The sequence below is a fragment of the Chaetura pelagica genome, unplaced genomic scaffold, assembly GCF_000747805.2.
Source record: "Chaetura pelagica isolate M959 unplaced genomic scaffold, ChaPel_1.0 scaffold76, whole genome shotgun sequence".
In the NCBI taxonomy this organism is placed as follows: domain Eukaryota; kingdom Metazoa; phylum Chordata; class Aves; order Apodiformes; family Apodidae; genus Chaetura; species Chaetura pelagica.
In genome coordinates, this window is record NW_009970723.1 from 6,052,548 (window position 1) to 6,075,017 (window position 22,470).

Consider the following 22,470-nt stretch of genomic DNA (forward strand, 5'->3'; position numbering starts at 1 on the left):
TTCTGGCCACACTTCTGATGCAGCCCAGGATGTGGTTTGGCCTTCTGGGCTGCAGGCACACATTGCTGGCTTATGTTGAGCTACTCGTCACTGGTTTCAATTTAGACATTGAGCCCTTGACCACAATTCTTTGAGTGTTCTTAAGGCATCTCTTAAATAGACAAGAATTCAAAGTATTTCAGAAGTTTAGCTTGAGAAACTGGCAGGTACTACACGCAGTAGTATCAGCTACAGCTATAAAACAGATATATGAAGAAAAATACAATCACATTACAGAAAAAAAGAGGACCCAAAATACTCCACTAATACTGTACAGGTAAAATTTCATATGCAAGTAATAGAAAAATCAAATTCCCTACCTATTTTCTATCTAGGCAAATGTGCTATTTTTTTAAATTAATTGCAGGTAGGATAAGAAAGATCTGTTATTCACAGATTTTATTAAATAACAATGAAAGTTTAAAGATGTGGCTTTGGAAATACAAACAATTCACTTTGATCTTTATTTGAAGGTAATTGCTGTACGTCATTTAGCCTGGGCCCCTAAGCCTGACTGCAACTTCCTTCTCACAGTTTTTACTCAAATCAGTCTTGAAATTCCATCAGCCACATTGTTTTCCTCAGTAAAGACTGCAAGAAAAATAAGCAGCATGCCTTCAGAGATGTTTTTCTAACCTCAGCCTCTTTGTCTCTTCTCCAGGTTTTAGAAACACAAAGTAGCACACTGAAATTCACAGAAGCTGGAACTATAACCCCGCCATTACAAATTTATATAAAGCTATGCAAAAGAGCTAATGTTACATTTACTTTGAAGTAAATTGTTACTTCTCTATCACAAGATAAATTGTTATTGGATAGAACCCTAATATGCAACTATCCTTATGAACCCCCACTTCTCATCCACTTTTACCTTTTAGCCCTTATTTATAAAAGTATTCTAAAATTTGACACACAATGACATACAACTTGTCACTTAAATAAGCAATTTCCAGTTCATACTCTCTCCTGTTATTTTTGTTCACAAGATTTAGCTGAACACACTAACTTCCTAATATCGTATTAAGAAGGAGCCTTAGAAACTGCTATACAAGTCCAGATCCAAAATGAGTTTATCCCAGTATCTTTTTTTTTTCCAAAAGCAGCCAACAGTGAGTGCCTACAGATGAATATAAAAGCAGAAAATATGATACAGGGATACCTCTCCAGGAGATTTTTTCAGCTTCAAGTGAAGTGTAACATGATGAGTTGCTACCTAATCAGGCCAACAAGTAGCTTTATTGTTCTAAAATAAAAACCCTTTTGTGGTTAAAGCTGTAGGAAACTGAGCCTAGATTTTCTTTTCTTATTCGCTCAAATAACTATAACAAAATCTTGCAAATAAGTCAAATCGGATTAAGTCCCTCTCTCCCCTCTTCTTCATGACCCCTAGCCTTTTGTTCCTTCATTTTCATGCAACCTGCTGCACATCAACTGTTACATACCAATAAAATCACTGAAAGAAATGTGAATTAAAGAAGCACTTTTAAAGTTAATTTCAAGCAGGCTTCCTCCCCCAGTGATGGATGTATAATGCAGCCACTTACGCTCCTCCAACAGTACAGCTTTGCTGCTGATTTGTGGTATAGAGAGACAACAGGAAGGCCGAGGACTGGGGACATTTCAATGTGATATGGCTACTGAGAAAAACATGGTTTCTAATGCCACTATGAAGAAAATAATCTCTGGTATGAAGAGGTATTTAATATAATGAGCCCAAATTTTGAACATTACACAGTTCACAAAATGTTAATATTATTATTTTTTATTGCAAGGAGTTAAATGACAGTAATTTCTTTTAACATTAATCTACTTCCCTACATTAAACTACTTTTCCACAACCAATTTTTTGAAAGGGAAAGCTCAGTCCCTGATATTGTAAATCTACTCACACATAAGGAAAATAGGGTTGTTCAGCTTACTCTCAGTTTCTATCAGCTAGGAGTGAAACAGATGAAGTAAACAACACACTAACTTTACAAATATACTAAATATTCCAAATGGCTGGCTTTATTTTGCCACATCTTCCAGTTTCATAATTGCTATCTTTGAATGGTTTTGCTGTTGTGTTTCTCAAGGTAGCTTGGAAGACTATTTCAAGGTATTTTTATAGGGCTTGTTGCATTCAGTGCACTATTTCTGCCCTGTCAGAAAAGGCAGTTAGATTGATCGAACAGAAATCATCTTCGCTGCTGATCACCTATTTATTATTCAAGTCCTTCTAGTTAGTTACGGGGATTTTCTAGCACTTGATTTTAAGGTGCTGCTTTGGCTTTCCCTCTGTTTGTAAAGACAGACACTGTTTGAAGGCCAGGAAAATACTAGACATAATCTATTTATTGACAATAACCACTAACGGCTCCGTAGTTGCTTCAGTACCTGCTCTAAGCACTTCACAGTGAATTTCTGAACAGGCTGATAGGAAACCCCTAGCTTTTTCCAACACAGATTATCAGGAGATCTTTGTCATTTAATTTTCAGAAAAACTACCTTCTAGTCTTTATTTTATAAGACAATATATCTACATGTATGAGGAGTACAGACAAAACCAGTAAAACACTCATTGATCAGTAGGTTCATAATGAAAAAATAAAACACAGTTTAAGATCTGAAGTGCTTCCCAGTCAGCACCACTCAGTTTTTATATAAACTCTTTAGGGGGAAGAAGTGGGCAGAGCACAGAGAAGGGGGAAGAGAACACTTTAAAGCACAGAAGCCATTTCTTGTGAATTCAGACAGCTCCCTCCTCCATCTAATGCAAAAATAATACATTGAGGAAAAGACTTATTAAAAGTCAATGAAATAAATGTGACTGTAAAAGCTGCAAGTTCTTCTAGTATGCACAGGACAGGATTATGATTTTTTTTTTTTTTTAACCTAAAGTTTAAAGAAATTTAATATATAATATAGTCCAGCACAGAATGTCATGACTGTCTGCAAACAAACCTGCTCCACAAATAGCCAGATTTACTCCAGTCCCTTGCAGAGGTTCTTTGCATTCGACCATTCATTTTCTTACACGGTTAAAATATGATCCTTATGTACCCAGAATCAGAATGGTTTGGGTTGAAAGGGACCTTAAAGATCATCTAGATCCAGCCCCCCACTATAGGCAGGGACATGTCGCACTAGAGCAGGTTACTCAGAGTCCCATGCAACCTGACCTTGATCACTTCCAGTGATAGGGCTACCACAACTTCCCTGGGCAACCTGTTGCAGTGTCTACATAATGACACATTTCACGTTTTATAGAAATAAAGTTTTACTTTGCAAAATGAAGCAGTAGAATGATGCTCTTATGCTCATACAGGCAAAAATAAATTACTTTGTCCATGTATCTTCCCTTCTAATCAAAAAGTTTGAGAAGAATAAGGAGAAACACAAGACAGCAAATAAAGAACAGCTTAATACAGGGAGAAAAAGTACAAATGCCTTTGAAATATTCATATGACATATCTAGGCTCCCTACCCACACCTCATTGCAAAAGCAGTGAATGATGTTCTGTACAGCCCCAAATTACTTTATTGCAGGTTGTGGAGGATAGTATTTTGAAATACAAGACAACTAGAAAGAGTATTGGAAGGTTAAAGATGCAAACAAAAACCAGCAAATCGCTACAGTGAAGGGATGTAAATAGCATTAGGAAAAGAACAAGGTGCATTACCATATTCCCTCAATAAGCCACTGGCTTATTGATACAAACCCAACAGTGGTTTCATCCCTTTTTTATTTCCTCTTTCTTCCCAAAACATCAAGAAAACAACAATTTGTTATTCTTCTTATTCCTAAGGCTATCGTTTGGCAAAAATGCAGAGCCCACCTCTGCCACACAAAACATTTGTTGTTCCTGTATCATACTAGGAAATTCTTCCACTTGCATATTTTTATTGATATATAAATAACAAAATATTTAATGTTTGAATAATAATCTTTATTTCTTTATTAGCTTATTTGTAAAAGGTACATTGTAATCCTGAGCTACTGCTTTTATACATTTCGCATCATACAAAGACAGATCATTTACAGTTTGATCATTTACATTTATTGTGCTCCAAAATCCTCATCTGAATATCATTTTGTCCTAGCAGGAACATAGATAATTTAAATTACATGTATCCCTGAAACATCCACATTAATTTACCCATCTGACTCCATTCTCTAAATTACTACAGTCATCTAAATCACTCAGGACATTCCTTCTGAATTTAGCAATAACTTGTTTAAAACAATAAAGATGGGCAGTGCAAGAACTGGTCCCTCAATCCTTTGTGAATACATCATTAGAAAAAAACTTTCTGTTTCCGTATTCTCTGGGCAAGTCAGTGCTAAATTGACTAGATGTACTTCGATGGAATGGTCCAAGTTTCTCATTTATTACTCATTTTCTTATTACAGCAGTTAATGTGAATTTACAGTGTCTCCCTTTACAGTGACCTGTGCATAACTCTCCTGAACAAGGGAAGTCTGACATGATCAGAGAAAAGTAAGAGGCAACTCATCACCACCTTATTGTCACCTATGTGACACTGAACTATTGTGAAACAAGTCATATGAAATGCTTCCCTTAGACCCTGTAAAGGAACTTGTATGAGTAACCAGAGTTAAGTTCCATAATCCGAGCATGGCTTTTAGGATTTGCCAGTTAAAAAAAACAAAATAGAAAAAAAAAACAAAAAACAACAAAACAACAACAAAAAAACAAACCCCAAACAACCAAACACTGAAGTCCCAGGATCCTCGAGAAGAAAGCATTTGTCCTAACTGAAATCCAGTCCTGGATAAATGGAAATTTGATTACCAAAATAGCATCTCTATTCCTGAAAAATCTCAAAGCATACAGTGTTTACAAATGTCTCTCTAGTGACAGTGTCAGTCTTTTGAAGTACACTCATAACTTTCATTTCCTGAATAAGGTCACTATGATCTTAGGCAAAAGATACAGTAAGCAGAGTTCAAGCAAAATGCTTATTGCTTAGGTTTTAAAGCAAGCCACTTGAATATAATTTTAGTTAAAATGTTAAGTACAAATGTGAAGCTACTGTAGAAACACTTATAAACACTCTTGCTTTTGAATTCTTATTGATAATTTAGAAAAATGGCAGACGGATTTTAACATAACAAAGGAAATGTAAAACTTAATACTGTCTGTTGAAATAAAATTCAACACCTATAAAGACAGTTATGAACATGTAAACACAGCTTTAGTATTCAGAGCTAGGGAATCTAGCAGCAAAACAAACTATTTGCATATCATGTAGTGCAATGAACATTTGTTCTTAGAGACCCCCAGTCTTAAAACTACAATGAACAGAATGGAATCCTTACAGGAAAAGGTTTTAAAAGTGTCCAAGATGTAATATCCAGAATTTCTAGATAGTCGTCTGCTATAAGCTATTTTTCTATGCAAAACTGTGCTCTGGATAGCTGACTTTAATGGCTCCCCAGTAGCAGGCTCTAATGAGGCAGATTAAACCTAAGAGATAAGCAATAGCCCAAGAAACGTATGTTGCATGAAATCGCCTGGCGAAATCTTGTGTTCCAACCTAAGAAGAGAAAACAAAAGTGTCAAACTTCCAGCACTCTACCTGCTCCTCAGAGAAGAGCAAAAGAAGATTAAGGAGAAACATTTTGTCACTTTTTTTACTCTGATAAGGATAAATAATGTATTTTATTAGCGTATTTTTGCACAGTCAATAGGATAATTTGAGCTTGGAAAGGGTATCACGATGTCTCTAGTGCCAACTTCCCAATCAATGCAGGGTCAACTCTAAGGTCAAGTCAAACTGCTTAGGGTTTTATCCCAGCTGGGTCCCAAAAAGTCTCCAAGGATGGAGGCTACACAAGCCTCTACCCGCAACGTATGGAGAAACATTTTCATAATTTTCAAACTCAGTAAGGTTGTTTTAAAAAAATATAAAAATCTGTCTCTCACTGTTTTTATTTCAGGCTGTCACTGTTTTTTATCAGGGAAACTGGAAAATCCTTCCTAACTCATTTAAGCTCACAAAAAATAATTCAGACTATAATGCAAGTTAGAGGTATACTGACAATCACACATATCAATTCAACCGCAAGTAATGCCTCACACATACTTTCTTGGGGCTGCTGGCTAGAAAGTCAGCTCTAGTAACCAGTATCAGACACTTCAGAGCCAAGCAAGCCAGTTTTCTAAGTAACAGAGTTAACAACAAAGTGAGCCTTTCAATTTCTAAATACCTTATCATCTGGTTTTACTCCTCACTGCTTGCACAAATTCTAAAGGCATGCACACATTTCTAACTTTTGGAATCCCATTCTCCTCCGCTACCATGGAACTTACATTCCTGGCTATACAGCAATATATATTTCTAGAAACCTGGCCATTTTGAGAGCCCTAGCAAGAGCAAGATGTTCCAATATTTCTACAGTGAAGTAAAACCATTTTTCATAAAACTCGAGTTTTTAGAGAGATGCAGAGTCAAATTTAGCATCAGGAAGAAGACACTCTTAAGTGACAGAAACTTTTTTAAGAAACACTTCGTTTTTCTGGCTAACTCAGATGATTAAGACCATGGCAGTAAAAGAGAGAAAAAAAACACCCAAATTTAGGTTTTATTCAAATGCTGGTTAACTAAGGGAACCTCTTTGTACACACACACCCCTTCACACGGTTTCAAGTATATCACAGTATATTAAGTATATCACTCACAGTTAATCCAACTCCAATGAAGATGCATATCATTCCAATTGTAATATATGCACAGCAGCGCCGCCGTGGCAGTGCACTTCCAACAGAAGAACTGTTAGAAAATAGATATTTTACATTAAAAAACAAAAACCCCTACATAAATAGTAACAGTTTAGCCTAAATGAGGGGGAGGGGGAAGAATGACAATACACATACACCATCTTAAGTTTATAAAGTTATAGGTAAAGTCTACAGTTATACTAAGTGGTAAAGGATGGAGTTTGTTTTAAAGGGGAATGATTGGGGAAGATTATCTAGGATCTAAAAATCTACACACTTATAACAAAGAGAGTGGTGCCACACCCATAGAATCATAGAATCATAGAATCTTAGGGGCTGGAAGGGACCTCGAGAGATCATCTAGTCCAACCCCCCTGCCAGAGCAGGGTCACCTAGAGTACATCACACAGGAACTCATCCAGGTGGGTTTTGAATGTCTCCAGTGAGGGAGACTCCACAACCTCCCTGGGCAGTCTGTTCCAGGGCTCTGTCACTCTTACAGTAAAAAAATTTTTTCGGATATTCACCTTGAACCTCCTATGCTCCAATTTACACCCATTACCCCTTGTCCTATCACTGGTCATCACTGAGAAAAGCCTAACTCCGTCCCCCTGACACTCACCCCTTACATATTTGTAAACATTGATGAGGTCACCCCTCAGGTTGAGTGTGTCTACCTCCTGTATCCACAGTGCACCCAGATAAGTATCTTGAATAGCCTCTGGATTGCAAAACCCAAGTTTGCTTTGTAGCTTCAGTACATGACTTTAATATACTCACTGCATCTAAGTAACTGGAAATCACTTCTACCACCCCTATGTGTCATGAGAAACTATCTCCTGGAACAGTTCACTCAGTACTGCTGAGTGGCTGAACTCTACCCCATTTCTTAAAGCTAAGAAATCTAAACCATTTGAGTCACAAACATGAAGTATTTTTCATGTTCAACATTTCCAAAGACTGAAACTTTTCAAACATGTTTAAGTCAGTTTTTGTAACTTGAACATGAGAATTTCTTTTTCCTTTCCAGTTTTCTTTTAGAATTCTACCCCAAGTTACATGAGCTGGCACAAATCACTGCTGACAACCAAGGTAAATAAATGCCCTGGAAGTTTTGTTGCTCATCATCTAGACAATGAGCCCTAAGACCAACAGCTTTGTCTCTACCTGCTACATTAAGCTAATTATTACAGTGCTTCAGTCAAACAGAATATAAAATGCAAATAAAACATTACATTCTTTACTACAGATTATAAAAAGTATTCCAGAAGCTCAGTGATGTTTAGCAAAGACATCCTAAGTCACAGATTTGCAATCACATGCAGATATACTAATAAGGAAAATAGGAACATGTTTAATTTCATTGAAACACAGTGAAGATAAGGGTCAATTGAAAGAACTAGAGAGGCAAAGGTGCTTTCATAAAAATTTACTATTTATCTTAGAGGTACTTTTGAAACACTGTGAAGCATGCTATCATTAGTTAAGTACTTCATCTCATTCTAAGAGATCAACATGCCTTTGGAAATACTGGTATGCTTACTCTGTGTTCAAAGATGCAAAGGAAAGTCATTTTCATCTCATGACAGTTCAACATATTCAAGATAAACAGAAAAAAGCACTGCTGAACTACTGAAGCAGTACATGTGTCACATGACTCATCAAATTGCTGGCTCCAGTTAATTAACCACATAGTATGGCCTCATATGCTTAGCGTGTGACTAGAATTTTTTTCAGCATTCATCTTAGGAAGCCTTCAAATAGATTGGTTTAAGCTGCTTTACTCCAATATTATTTATTTACAAGGAATTTCTAAAATGTTCCAAGAAAATAAAAAAACACACCAAAACACCACAAGCTAATACACACATGCCTGATCTTTATCTTACAAGGCAAGGGTTGCATACAGTGACCACTCACAAGCCACCTGCTACACATTTTCAGAATAAGAAGAAATGTCTCAGAACTGTTCTGCTTGTTAATTTCCAAGGGGAAATTACTTCTTAGCAAAAGCTTCACCATACCTATTTGGGCTTGGATTGGGGGGGTGTGATTAGGGTGGAAGAATGCCAAACTGGAGAAACAGTGGTATCTTCGCACCCTCTTATCCTACGCCACACACACACTCCCCAAAAGCCACCCTTAAATACCTCTACAGCCACTCTCGAAGAGGGATATGTTGTCTGATTTCAAGTTATGAGGGAAAGAACCCAAACAAAACAAATGTTTTATGAAAGGGAGCAGGTAGGAGACATGTACAAAAGCTGAACTGATAAGTACAGAGCCTGCCAAACTGACCTTAGATTCCCTTCTTTGCAGGATTTCCTGGCTATGTACTGAGAAAGTTAATTCTATTACAGAGCAAGATACCTTAAGATAAGCTGGTAGAAACATCATGTTCAATACACCCAAAACACACAGTGTATTTACTGCACTGAGTATTTCACACAGATGAAGTTTATGTTGGGAAAGAGACCATCACTTTCAGAGCTGTTTCCCATGATTTTGCTTTTATAACCATAATATTGCAGGTGCTGTGTGTATATTCCATCCATATTTCTCTCAAGGTCTGTTCTCTCCTATCCAGTAACAAAGGCTGGAGTCTCCTCAAATACTATCACCTCAAATACTACAAAAACCAAATGTAAAGTGTCTTAATTTAATTTTAAACACCTTTTTATTTCAACAGAAAGCAAAAATGAAATAAATATGTAAGTTTCTATGGTCACATAACAGACCTGGGAACATTTAGCAATCCAAATAAGTAATAATTTATTTTTCATCTTCTGACTATATTAACTACTGGAGCACTCGAAGTAGAGAGATTTCCCTTTACTCACCTCCTAACTATACATAAAAAGAACAAACTAACTTTGAATAAAGAAAACTGAAACTCAACCCCAAAACCTACCAACTGCAGCATCTTTGACAGGCACATTCAGAAATATTAGAACTGGAGTCAAAAGGATGTTTTTAAATTGCAGAAGCAGTTCCCTCCTTTGTGGGACTACTGAGGGTGAAGTCTCTACAAAGCTATTCAGAAGGCAGTGGCTCTGTTTCGGAGGTGCTGCTAAGGAAGCAAAAGCACCTGCCAAACCTTTGCGTGGCAATAGCAGATAGAAAAAGACACCAAAGCCAATTTAGCATCAGGTAGTAATTAGAAGAGAGGGGAACCACTACAGATGACAGAGGTTATTAAATGAGTAGCACAGGAAGGAATGCAGGGTCTTCTGTGCTCCAAATAATAGGAATTATTGCTAGGAATTCAGACATGCTTTTTAGAAGGGTTTTTAAGAGAAAGATCAAAATGCCAGTAATTTGAAGGTGAATAGCACTACTGAAACCAGCCTCACAGCAGTGATGAGGTTCCGACACCTCTCTCTTTCCTAGAGGTCCTGCAGACTCTATGAGGCAAAAATGTTATAAACTCATTAAGGTTCATCACTTCATCATATCTTAAAAAGAAAAATAATAAGTTGTAAGGGAAAATTATAGAGATTTTGCATTTTGAAATAAAAACTTGTACCATTCCATTCTCTTTCTTCTAACTGAAGTCATGATCCTGTGGTTTCTAGATGATTTAATAGACAGCTTGGGACAGAGACCAGCAGACAAAAATAGTTCCTGCTTCTTCTCTATTGTTAAATGAGAAAAATACCAGAAGTCTTCCTTAAACCTCTCACTCTTTTCAGAAACAGGCTGACAGACATGTAGTATTTTGTAATCTGAAACACAAAAGAACTCTAAAACAGTGACAGAAACTTTTGTCCTAATTCTCAACTGTCATCCATAAAAACTATATTGCAGCAATTTCCTCGTTAGCTACATTTGTTGTCCAATGCAGTAGAAAATATGCAGCTAAGGGCCTGTGTCAGGCAGGACCATTACACGCCAGAAGGGCTTCTGCAAGCACCTTACCTATACAGGCACAACTAGTCTGTAGTCCAATTCTAATGGCTTCTGTTCATTTACCAAATAAGTGAATTTATTCTCTACATCATACTGATTTCCTGTCCTAAGCTGTTCTGCAAAAAAATAGCTTGGGGGGCGGGGGAAGGAAGACAGGGTGAGAGACAGAGGGAAGAGGGAGAGAATAATCACAAAGGACAATGACACAGACAAAAGAAAATACATCACAAAATAATAAAATTGTGACCACAACGGTAGCAAGTAGATAGGATCCTGAGTTTCTTGTTTGTTTTTAATCCCATTTCCCCCTACATCCAAGTATGAAAAACTCCCTTGTTTACATACTCCAAGGCACAATTGCTTTGTTTTCACTGAACTTTGTTTTGTTACTGTAATAAGTTAACTTCCTCTGAAGTTTTACAAGGCATTCTTAATATTGAGATCTAGTCTCCATCAACCAAAGAGGTGGTCACAAATTAATTGCAGAGATTCATTGGTCTTTAAAAAAACATTTCAAACAAAATACTGAAAATTATTTGACAGTCTAAGAGTCTCAGCAGTTGTCTTCTTGGAAAATGTGCTGTTGCAGCAATCCAAAGTGCCTTTTGCCTTAGTCTAGAGTATCTTTTTTTCAGTGACAATCACCAACTGAGTCAACAAAAGGAATCAATAGTTTTGCATCTGGCTACTACTAATGAAAAAAGTTTTGCATTAATAAGCTGAACTACAGAACCCCACATTCCCTTCTGACTACGTGGCTACAGGTACCACAACTTCTGATGAAGGACTGATAAAGAATAGCAGCTCACTGCAGTTATTTATTTCATCATCACGACTCAAAGCTGTGCCTCACCTACACTGTGCCCTATATCCATACATTAGAAATGTTTATGCTACTGGAAGCACAGAACTCCTGACCATTGCATCTCAAAGCAGGAAGACACCAAGAAACTCATTCAAAGTTAAATTACAACAGTATATAGTTTGCAAACTCAGCCCTTGGGCAGAAATGTCTATTTGTTAAAATTTGGTTTGTACTCTGCAACTCAGTTGCCACACAAGCTGTCACTTTCACAAACCAAACTGCACAGATGCTCCAGTTTTACTATGTACAGATAACATGCTTTGCACTTTATAGACAAAAATACTAAGAAGTCCTCAGGCTCCAGCTGGATTTGAAAATACAAGCAACATAATTTAACAGAAAACAGACCAAAAGATCACACAGTATGACTTTTGGACTGCTGCTTGGAGTGTGGGGGTTTTTTTATTATTGTTGGGGGTTTTTGTTTGTTTTGGGTTTTTTGTTGTTTTTTTTTAAGGTTAAACAGCAATTAATTTTGTTCCTACAAAGAAAAAAGCTGAGGTCAGCTATCAAGTGTGACATGATAAAAATATAAAACATAACCGCAATTAAAGACAAACCACAAAACAACCACCCCTCCTCCCAGGGCTGAAAAAAAATGAATGCAATTACAGTCAGAAAAAAAAAACAACCCTGCAAAGCAGCATCTCGTCAAGGCCATGAGTTCATGTGACTTAAGCAAACTAGAACATACCCACCACTCCACACCCAATTGGTTAAACTCTTGACATTAAATGTAGCAGTAGGCTGACTTCTCTATCAAATACTCCAGTAAAACATTTCAATCACTGTTGAAGGCCAAGTCGTGCCAACATGTACAGTACATGTATCTTAAGCCTCTTGTTTCCTAAGGGATCTGCTAGTTATCCTACAACACGCAGTACAGCTGTGGTTCTCCATTCCCAGTGGAAAACACTTTTTTTGCTCCTTTAACTAGAGGTCACACTTGCCTATCAAAGGAAGACAAATATTTAAATAAATCAGCAGGACAAGAGAAGTAATATTTTAAAATGTTACCTCACACCCTATGGTTGAGACTCCATACAAATTTAGAGTATGTCAGTAGTGTAGCTTTTGACAACACTTCAAACTAAGTATTTCTGACCTTAGATAAGAAAGGCCAAACAAATATTCAAAGGCCCAATCAAAAATTTAAAAAAAATAATTTTTACAGCTCTTGTATCCCAGCTTTTCTCCTTCTTATTGAAGTAATGGCAAATGAGTAGAAATGTTATTCCACAATAATTCATAAACAAGGTAATGCATTCAGATGCTTATAACAAGTTAGTTGTTGAGTTTATGAAATCAGTAAAATATCTTTCAAATTAAAACAAGATTATTTCATTTACTCTTTTTACAATAGGGCAATTGAAGTTCTACATTTAAACATGACATCAGATAAAATTTTGAGGATGTAAGTTGTTCATTTTAGTAACCCATCCCTGTCTATCGTTAGAAGTTTATTTTTGCCTTTCGCAATTCACAGAATCACAGAATCTTAAGGGTTGGAAGGAACCTCAAAAGATCATCTAGTCCAACGCCCCTGCCAGAGCAGGATCACCCAGAGCACATCACCCAGGAACGCATCCAGGTGGGTTTTGAATGTCTCCAGAGAAGGAGACTCCACAACCTCTCTGGGCAGCCTGTTCCAGTGCTCTGTCACTCTCACAGGAAAGAAGTTTTTTCTGGTATTTATGTGGAACCTCCTATGCTCCAGTTTGCACCCATTGCCCCTTGTCCTATCACTGGACATCACTGAAAAAAGCCTGGCTCCATTGTCCTGACGCTCCCCCTTAACATATTTGTAAACACTGAGGAGGTCACCCCTCAGTCTCTTCTCCAAGCTAGAGACTGAGCTTTCTTCATAAGGGAGATGTTCCACTCCCTTAATCATCTTTGTGGCTTGGCACTGGACTCCTTCAAGCAGTTCCCTGTCCTTCTTGAACTGAGGGGCCCAGAACTGGACACAATATTCCAGATGTGGCCTCCCCAAGGCAGAATAGAGGGGGAGGAGAACCTCTCTTGACCTACTAACCACACCCTTTCTAATGCACCCCAGGATGCCACTGGCCTTCTTGGCTACAAGGGCACATTGCTGGCCCATGGTCATCCTCCTGTCTACCAGGACACCCAGGTCCATTTCTCCTACACTGCTCTCCAGCAGGTCAGCACCCAACCTGTACTGGTACACGTGGTTGTTCTTCCCCAGATGCAAAACTCTACACTTGCCCTTGTTGAATTTCATCAAGTTTCTCCCTGCCCACCTCTCCAGCCTGTCCAGGTCTTGCTGAATGGCAGAACAGCCTTCTGGTGTGTCAGCCACTCCTCCCAGCTTAGTGTCATCAGCAAACTTGCTGAGGGCACACTCTGTTCCCTCATCCAGGTCGTTGATGAAAATACTGAACAGTACCAGAACATTAATAAATGCAGGTTGGATTTGTAAAAGTTACTGATTTGTGCATACAGATCAGACAATTCATATGCATATAACATTCTCATTAGTCCTGAAGTTCAGATGAGCATGGCAAAATAATCAGCCCAGGAAACATATTTTACTCCAAAGTCTTTAGATAAATTAATAAATGCAGGTTGGATTTGTAAAAGTTACTGATTTGTGCATACAGATCAGACAATTCATATGCATATAACATTCTCATTAGTCCTGAAGTTCAGATGAGCATGGCAAAATAATCAGCCCAGGAAACATATTTTACTCCAAAGTCTTTAGATAAGAAACACTGGCAACTTATTTAACAGCTAACTTATCTAACCTGACTTTCAGGGAACTTACATTTTTTTGCAGTGTGGGCATTTTGCTAGTGTGTTAAACCTCAGTTCCATCCACTGTAAAAAGAAAAAAGAAGAAGGTTAATAAAACGGCCTGAGAAAATGTTTGTTGTACTTCATGCAAAATGTCACCAAGAAAACATTTTGCTTCTCAGGCTTCTTTGACTTGTTTCTTGCTTTCTTCCGTAAATGGGATGCCCTTTTGTCACTGGCAACCTGGGATTGAGACTGTCATGTGAAAATTTCCCATGACTTGCCTTAGCATTACAAGATTCACTTGACGTAATGTTGTTTAATCCACAGGCACAGTATGGGCAACATGAGAATATTAATACATTTTTTCTCTTACTTCCATGACTATGAATATATGCCAAATCAAAACACATGTGTTTTCTTTGGCACAGAGAGATGCTTTTTCCCATCTTTCCCCAAGCCTTGCATCATTTTTGAAAATTACGTTAAGCATGCACAGAAAGATTAGCTAAAGAATATTTTGGAAAGTAGATGTCTTTGAAAGTTTTTTATTGATAAACTAGTGGCTAATTAAGTTAGTTTTTAAAAAACTAGATATATAAAACTGTATATAGTGTGGTAATAAACTCCCATGCGCAGACTAAAATCTAGCTGAGAAAGAGTCTTAATGCAAGCAATTCCTAGAATTACCTCAACCATAGGATACACAGTCATATATACTCATTTAAAAACAACAGGCTTTGCTAAATTTCATTCTGGGATAACACAAATATTAAACAATAATTTAAAATAAGTTTCCCTTGAACATGGGGATAAGATTATTGTTCTTAGCTCTGTAAGCAATTATATTGTATCTGCAGTTCCATTCTGCCTTTCTCAACTGAAGGTAATTAGCACAGTTTCCTGCTTAAAGCATTCTCCTCTCCTTACACCTCTGAATTTATGCAGAAGTCACACTGCACGTTACTAGCAGGGGAAGAAGCTACAGCAACTATAGCACAGACCACCAATGCCTCCATTGGGATCCTCCTTATTTCTGTCAGAAATCAGAAGCTGGTCTGTTGAACTGATGAGTGTTGTAACTGTACAAACACAAACCAAAATGGGAACCCATCCTGGTATGGCAAACAGGACCCAGCTACAGCCCAGCATCATTTAAACACTGAGAATCAATTTATTATTTTATGTGCAAAGAAAGAGGATGTAGCTTGTAACATCTTGCCAGTATAAGTAGGTTTTGCTAAGAACAAGCCTTCAATCTGTAGTATTTAGAGTGCATTCTCTTGCTTCTTGAAGGTCTAAGTTTTCATTTGCTTCTAGTGGGACTAATTTTCCACTAAGAAGTAGTCCATTTTTTTTTCCTGGTTCTGAAGTATCCAATTGCAATACCAGTTACACAGTTGCTCTTCAAAATGTACTGGTTTACAAAGACTTGGCCAAATTGCGTTAACATAGATGTATTTTATTAATGAATAAAATGCAAACTGCTGTAATATTCACTTGAGCAATACATTTTAGTAGCATTTATTTTACTTACACAATCCTACCAGAGGAACAAGTTTGCTATTTGCCTCCATCCCTGTCAAAAACTACTCAGTTCCACTTAGTTCTACACAACAAAAACGGGGTAAGGTGTAGTTATCAGTACCAGGGATGGAGACAGTCCTCTTCAGAGCTGTTCTTTCAGCTTTTCAAGCAACAATTCCAGAAATAGAAGCAAATCTAAATTCAGAACTTACATTTTATGCATCAGTAATTCAACTTCACTGCTGTACACTAGCTTTACTCCAGGGTAAGCAACTCAATTTCCAGAGGTACTCATTAATGATCTTTCTAGAGTTGTATTTATTTTAAGATTTCTGATTACTAGCCATAGTTATTAGTGGACACAAACTCAAATGCATTTGAGCTCCAAATTTTGATGGAAAAAACCCAATCTCTTTTCATTAAGAGTTACCTGGAAGTAACAGAAGCATTCATTGTTATGATGCCTTCTGCACACACCGGAAATATTTCCAGAAGAGAAACAAAAATGCAACAAGACATTCAAACTACAACAATTCAGATCAGATTAGCACAGCAGGGAAAGGTGACTTGCGTGCACATGCTAATTTTTGGCATTTTGGTGGGTTTAACAAGTAGTTTAAATCATGCTTAATGGTGGTATTTTTACTCATATTCCAGAGTGCTTTAAAGTACTTAATTTTGGTTTATGTTGTTAAGAAAACTTGAGGTTACAGTTATGTGAAATATATCTCCCTCCCAACAATACAAACTTTATTATTGCCATTGAAACAATACAATAAACAGCCCAAATCCCTGGTTAGAGGGACTGAAACACATATGAGGATTTCAGATAGGTCTTAAATGTTTCAACTGTGGACAAAAACAGACATCTATCAAGGTATTTACTAGAAGAATGTGTCAAACTTTTTTCCTTCTGAGCCTAAAACAGTTTTCAATGTGTTTAATACAAGACCAAGGGGGCGAAAGAAGGATATATAAACATATACAACCCTACATACAGCTGCTTCTGCCAAAAAAGCTTCCCCTCTGTTGTCACCAGGTCCTTTGGGAAAGCAAAATACTTCCGCAGATTAAAACACTTCCTAGTTTTCTGAAGAACTTAAAAGTTTTTTTATTCAATTATTTTAGAAGAAATACTTTTCATATTCTTTTAGTATCCATAAATAAAATTGACAGAGCACAAATGACAAATCACAGTGCTCAGCCTACAGCCCGGGGCTTACACAGCTCGTTCCTGGCTTCTTGTCCCTAAGGATGTCTCTGAAAGCAGGATGGTAGCAGTGGTATGGCAGAAGAGGACAGGGACACCCCTCCCCTGACTGCCACCATTTCCAAAGGCAACTCAGCCTCTGACAGCCACAAATCAAAGGCCCCTGGGAGAACAGTTGTGGGAAGTGACTTATTGCCAGCAGAAACAGAAACAGCCACAGCCCAAGTTCAGAACCTCTCAAGAAAGCCAAAAGCAGATCAGACTGCAATTCAACAGAACAGTTAAATTTGTCCTGCCCTCCTTTTCTGTTCTACCACTTTTTCCATTTGTCTGAATGCAAAATCTGCCAGAAACAGTGAAAACCATTAACACAGAAAAGACTCCTATCAGGTTACCCCAGGAAAAAAAAAAATCTGATTAACAAAAAAGTGAGTAACTAGTGATAATACAGCTACAGTATCACTTCAGTACATACCCATTCTCCCAGTTGAGGCAGAAAAACTTCAAGGCACACCATAGTGTGAAGTATGCTTTTAATAATTTATAAAAAACACCCCCCACGTGTGTCTGAGCACAATTCAGACTTAAGGCTTTCACATGGGGGAAAAAGTTCATACTCTGAAAGGAACACAAAACAAGCAACTGACTATTTGACTTTTCCACTCCAGGGATTCTAGCTTTGCTTTGCTATTTTATTTACTTTTAAACTGCCAACTAAAGGACATACCTTACTGAGTTGCTGAGAGATGCATCTAGAATTACATATTTGATTTACAATGTGGAGATATCAAGAGCAGAAATACCTTCACAGAAGCTGAGTTTCCAGGCTGGCTAAAGCATTTATATTTCTCACTTCTCTGTTCACTCTCAAATCCAAGCAATTTCCTGGTATTCTTAACTAGAAGATTTATTTACAGAATCTCAAACTTAGTAATAGAAAAAAGATAGAAGCAAAAGAGTGGTGGGAAAGCTGTATAAAGTGAGAAAAAAGTGTTTCTTGATAACTCAGTATAAAAGAATATAAGCTTCAAATTTCTAATAATTTTGAGTGTTTCTTTTCAATGCACCATGAAGTGGTAAATTGCTCTTACTGGCAGATAGGACTATGAAGTTCAAACTTACGCAGTTACCTGAAGTCTATCAGATCTGAAGTCACATGAACAAATTCCAAATTAGAAAACAGCCTCTGAAGGCATAAACTAGTAGTTATGAACAAAACCAGTCTTTATGGGTTTGTTGGGTTTTTTTCCCTTATGTTCACCTAAAGAAGTTCATCATGTAAACTATACAATTAATTTGGGCTGCACTTACAGAAACTAAATAAAGAATCACTGCTTGTGCCTGTGCAGTTTTAAAGCTGTTCTAAAAAACATAATTGCATTACCAAATTAAATGATGACTAGAAACTACATTGTTCATGCAGGTACTTAAGAGTTTGTAATATGCTGCTGTATTAACAAAAAAAAAAAAGCTAAAAGAAAAAGCAACATTTAGTAAGATTCCTGGTTAAGAATATGTATGTGAGACTTCCTTCTTCCATAGACCAAATAGTTTTGTTAGTAGTAACATTATTTTATATTGCATACTATGTTCTAACTAGCTAAGGTAATTATATATAGACTTGCATTTTTTAAAAAGCAAACAGGAAGCCCACTGCAGCTACCTCCAGTTAGACTACTGCTCTTCAGCAAAGATTATAAAATGAATATATATAATATACAGGCAGAATTAGTAGATCGAATATTTCTCAAGTATCTAACGGTTCCTCAGATACTACATTACCTGTAAATTCATAATAAAATACTTAGTCCCTCAGCAAAAAGGACCAAACCAAAGAAACCCAAAACAAAACCTAAAAGCCATCTCCTGATCCTTAATTAATCATCCTACATTAACTACTGTGGTAGTTAAGCCATGATTGTGCACCTCCCTGACCCATTAACCTGAAGTAAAGATCTGAAGGAACAAGCCTATTCCACTATAGAGCCCATCACTGCAAACCCTTCTCTCACTGCTGATAGAAGCCAACAAAAAGTGCCACTCACTAAGCTTCCTTTTTTCCTTTTATGTATCTTGTGACCCTTTCTTTCAGGAATGTAACACCACTCTTGATGATTCTGCAGGTCTTTCAGCTGTACCACTTAGAATAGCCATTTTCCACAACCCACAAACCTGACAAACATTCTAGCATAGCTAGATGATAAAGCTAAAGCAAAGTTACTTGTGTATTGCAGAGACTGTTCCTAAATCAAGATTCAGGTATGGCAGCCCCTTATCCATGTAGAAGGCTGCAAATAGTTCAACAGCAAAAGAGTACTCTTGCATCCTTCCACTTCAAATCCAGGATCAACTTTCAGTCTTGCATATAAACCAAAATCTCCAGTTCTGTAACAACTGACAGATAGCTAAAGGCAAGTGTTATAACAAACCGCTTTCAGGGCAACTAAACAATGACAGGACTGCACTCTTTGCCACGGGGTAACACAGCCATCATTGCAAGAACCTGGAAGCACAACTTTTCCATCTGTCCACTCTCACATCACTAACAGTAAGACTGACTTTTATCCATGTGATGCATGCACTGAAAGACCATTAAAAGTCTTCCTGAAATGCATGTAAAGATAACCAAACAAGACCATACACTCATAGCGATATAAGCACAGAAGTAGTTTCAATTCCTCAACAATGCCACAGAGCGAGGCAATGTTCTCTTAAAAGTGCTTACAACAAATAGCTCAAAAGATAGCACAGCCAGGTGAGACAGAGAATCTGCTGCTTTACTTACAAGGAATGTATTTCCACAGTGCCCACATACCACTCTGGTTCCATCTGGTTGAACTGGCAAGGCAGGCTGAGCTGGCTGCTCTTCTGGGATCAGCATTACTGGACCAAGAGTAATGATGCGTCTACTGTGTTAAGAACATTAGATGTACATGTAATTAAGCTCACAAAAAAGAAGGACAATGCGTTTAAGCAATTAGCTCAGTCACTACCAAATATTTACACTTTTAAACTATAATGTGCCTCTAAACAGATCATGCATCCAGTTTTGGTCTCTCTCCAAAGTTTCTCTTTTCAGTTTTGAACACATTCTCTTCCACTATAAATTCAGCCATGAAAGCCAGAACCCCACAGAGATCAAAGACTTGCTGTTGTGCGGCAGAAACACTCCTTGGGAAAATTAAATTTTAATACTTAGGCTGAGCATGTCCATGAATTGGAATGTACAGACCCACGTGAAACATGTAGAAAGAGTAAGGACTCTTCCAAAAACTAGTTCTCCTTGCCAAGTCAGATACTCCTCCTTTCCACACTACTGACAACCATGTCAACATAAGCAGCATTTCTGCATTTGTACAGTAAAAATTCTATTTAAATTGAGTGAACTAACAAGGAAAACCATCCCAGGTTGACCAAATTAAATCAATTTACTTTAAAAAAGTTTGTAAGTATTTGCTTTTACATTCAGCGTTCCCAATTTAATTATGCAATTTGTCCATCTACAATGACAGCACCCAAATTAACCAACTCAAAGCAGAATGAGTAACAGACTTCCTACCATGAAAAAAAGTAAAGGGAAAAGTTAAAGCATTATTTAACTTGCACTGCATCTCTCTTCATTTGCAACCAAAATCCCAGATGGCTTCCTTTCAATGTGGACTCTTCCATTCAGGGCATAATCCCAACTCTCTCCTTCAAAGTACCCCAATTTTGCTTATATTCTAGTAAAACAAACGCATAGGCTGTCTTGGAGAAACTGCTGAGATACATGCTTTTGAGTTTATTTTAATGAAATTAGGGAGTTTCTGATTCAGCTTGGTTACCAACCAGGTGATGTATTACAATGGAAGTATCCCATGAACATTTTTTTCACTCTGAGAAAATACTTGGAATGTTTTGACATTTTTTTAAAAACTTCAAGTTAAAAAAAAAAGAAAATCCATCCCCTCCTCCCCCCCAAGTCTCAAGCTATATTTCAACACCAGAATAGCCAACAGATGGTGACCTGGGCACTTGGTGTGGTAGAGCCTCCATTCAAGTATCTGCAGACCTAGCCTTCAGCTCAGTTTCTGCTTTTAGGGCTGCACCACTTACAATCAAATTACTTCTACCGCAGTGGGATCTTTAACACCCTAAGCCCATTGCTAAGAGCAAACACGATAGCAATTGTACTTGTTTCTTTTATAACAAATCTGTAAATTACAGTTGAGAGGAGACTGAAAACTCAGCATAACAAAGAAAGGAGAACAGGACTGAAACCAACCTACTGCTCCCTCTCCTGTTTCATTTTGAAGCCCCCACTTTAACCTAGGCAAAGTGAGCAATCTGTGGGTTTACAACAATTAACTCTGCAAGAATTATGAACATTAAATCCCAGAAACAAGATGATGTTTTCTTCTCAGTTGTTCTTTATGCTATTTGTTCCTTATAAAGTAGTTAAAATGGAAAACACATTTGAGACTACTACTAAATATGAAAAAACAAAATATTTTCCTCTTTAAAGGTAATCTTAAAAACAAATATTAAAAATTGACACTACCACAATCTGTGTCTGCAGTAATTTATGAAGTTATTAAGTCTTCATGAACACAGGCCCAGGCTTGAATCTCTTTTAAATATTCAACACAAAGAGCACCCATCCTTTAAAGAAAGCTACCTCAAGGCACTTACAGTTTTTTATGCTTACCAGTTTGGTCTTGGACAGCCTATTTTCCGAGATGTATCCTTACAGATAAGGAGACAATTACATTGACATCTAACATACTTCTTCCCTGAAGGAGGATTTTTGATTGGCTAAACAATGACAAAAAAACAAACACACCACACCAGAAAACATATCAGAAGTCATAGCATTTCACTTTTCCCTTCCCCCACCCTCAAAATAGTATAACAAAGCAGAACAACTTCAGTGACAACTTCTTGCGAACACATAAATACAGTTCCTCTTAGAGGAAATCTGAGAGTCAAGACAAAACTAGTTTTCTCTCCATGCCCAGAGAAAGAAGTGCAAATTTCCTCACTAGAACAAAAAAGAGATTCTACAAACTAATAGAAAACAAATTCCTATTCCAGCAATGAAGAATTCAATAGCTCAGTTTAGTTAATTTTTAAAAAGTAAATTTAAGCAGTGATATATTTTTTTAAAAACAGTGGAAACTTCAAGCAAGCCTCCTTGCCTGACACAATGGCTTTATTCAACAGTGAAAGGACCACACTCTGCCTCTCAGTCACTAAGAGGATATGTCGACATCACTGAACTATTATCTTTCTCCAACCTAGGAATAAAGCTTCTCAGTCCCTTTCACACAGCAAATCACAAGTCTCAAAGGCTGCAAGATACTGTCTTTCACCTGAAACATTATATATTGGTTGGGGAAGTGAGTATTAATGGCAAGTTCTCCACTTTCTTTTTAAGTGGAAAAAAGTTTCCCTAC

General features: G+C 37.3%; 1 protein-coding gene across 1 annotated transcript in view; it reads right to left on the bottom strand.

Moving 5' to 3' along the window:
* Positions 1-4,807: 4,807 nt before the first annotated feature.
* The window catches only part of TMEM55A (transmembrane protein 55A), a gene marked incomplete at its 5' end in the record, with an annotated part of 18,771 nt that continues 1,108 nt past the window's right edge, over positions 4,808-22,470 (bottom strand). Inside the window, 5 exons of the mRNA XM_010006500.1 lie at positions 4,808-5,580; positions 6,726-6,816; positions 14,330-14,382; positions 19,821-19,944; positions 21,723-21,829. Of these exons, the coding sequence (XP_010004802.1) occupies positions 5,437-5,580; positions 6,726-6,816; positions 14,330-14,382; positions 19,821-19,944; positions 21,723-21,829 (519 nt within the window). The remainder of the gene's footprint in view (positions 5,581-6,725; positions 6,817-14,329; positions 14,383-19,820; positions 19,945-21,722; positions 21,830-22,470) is intronic.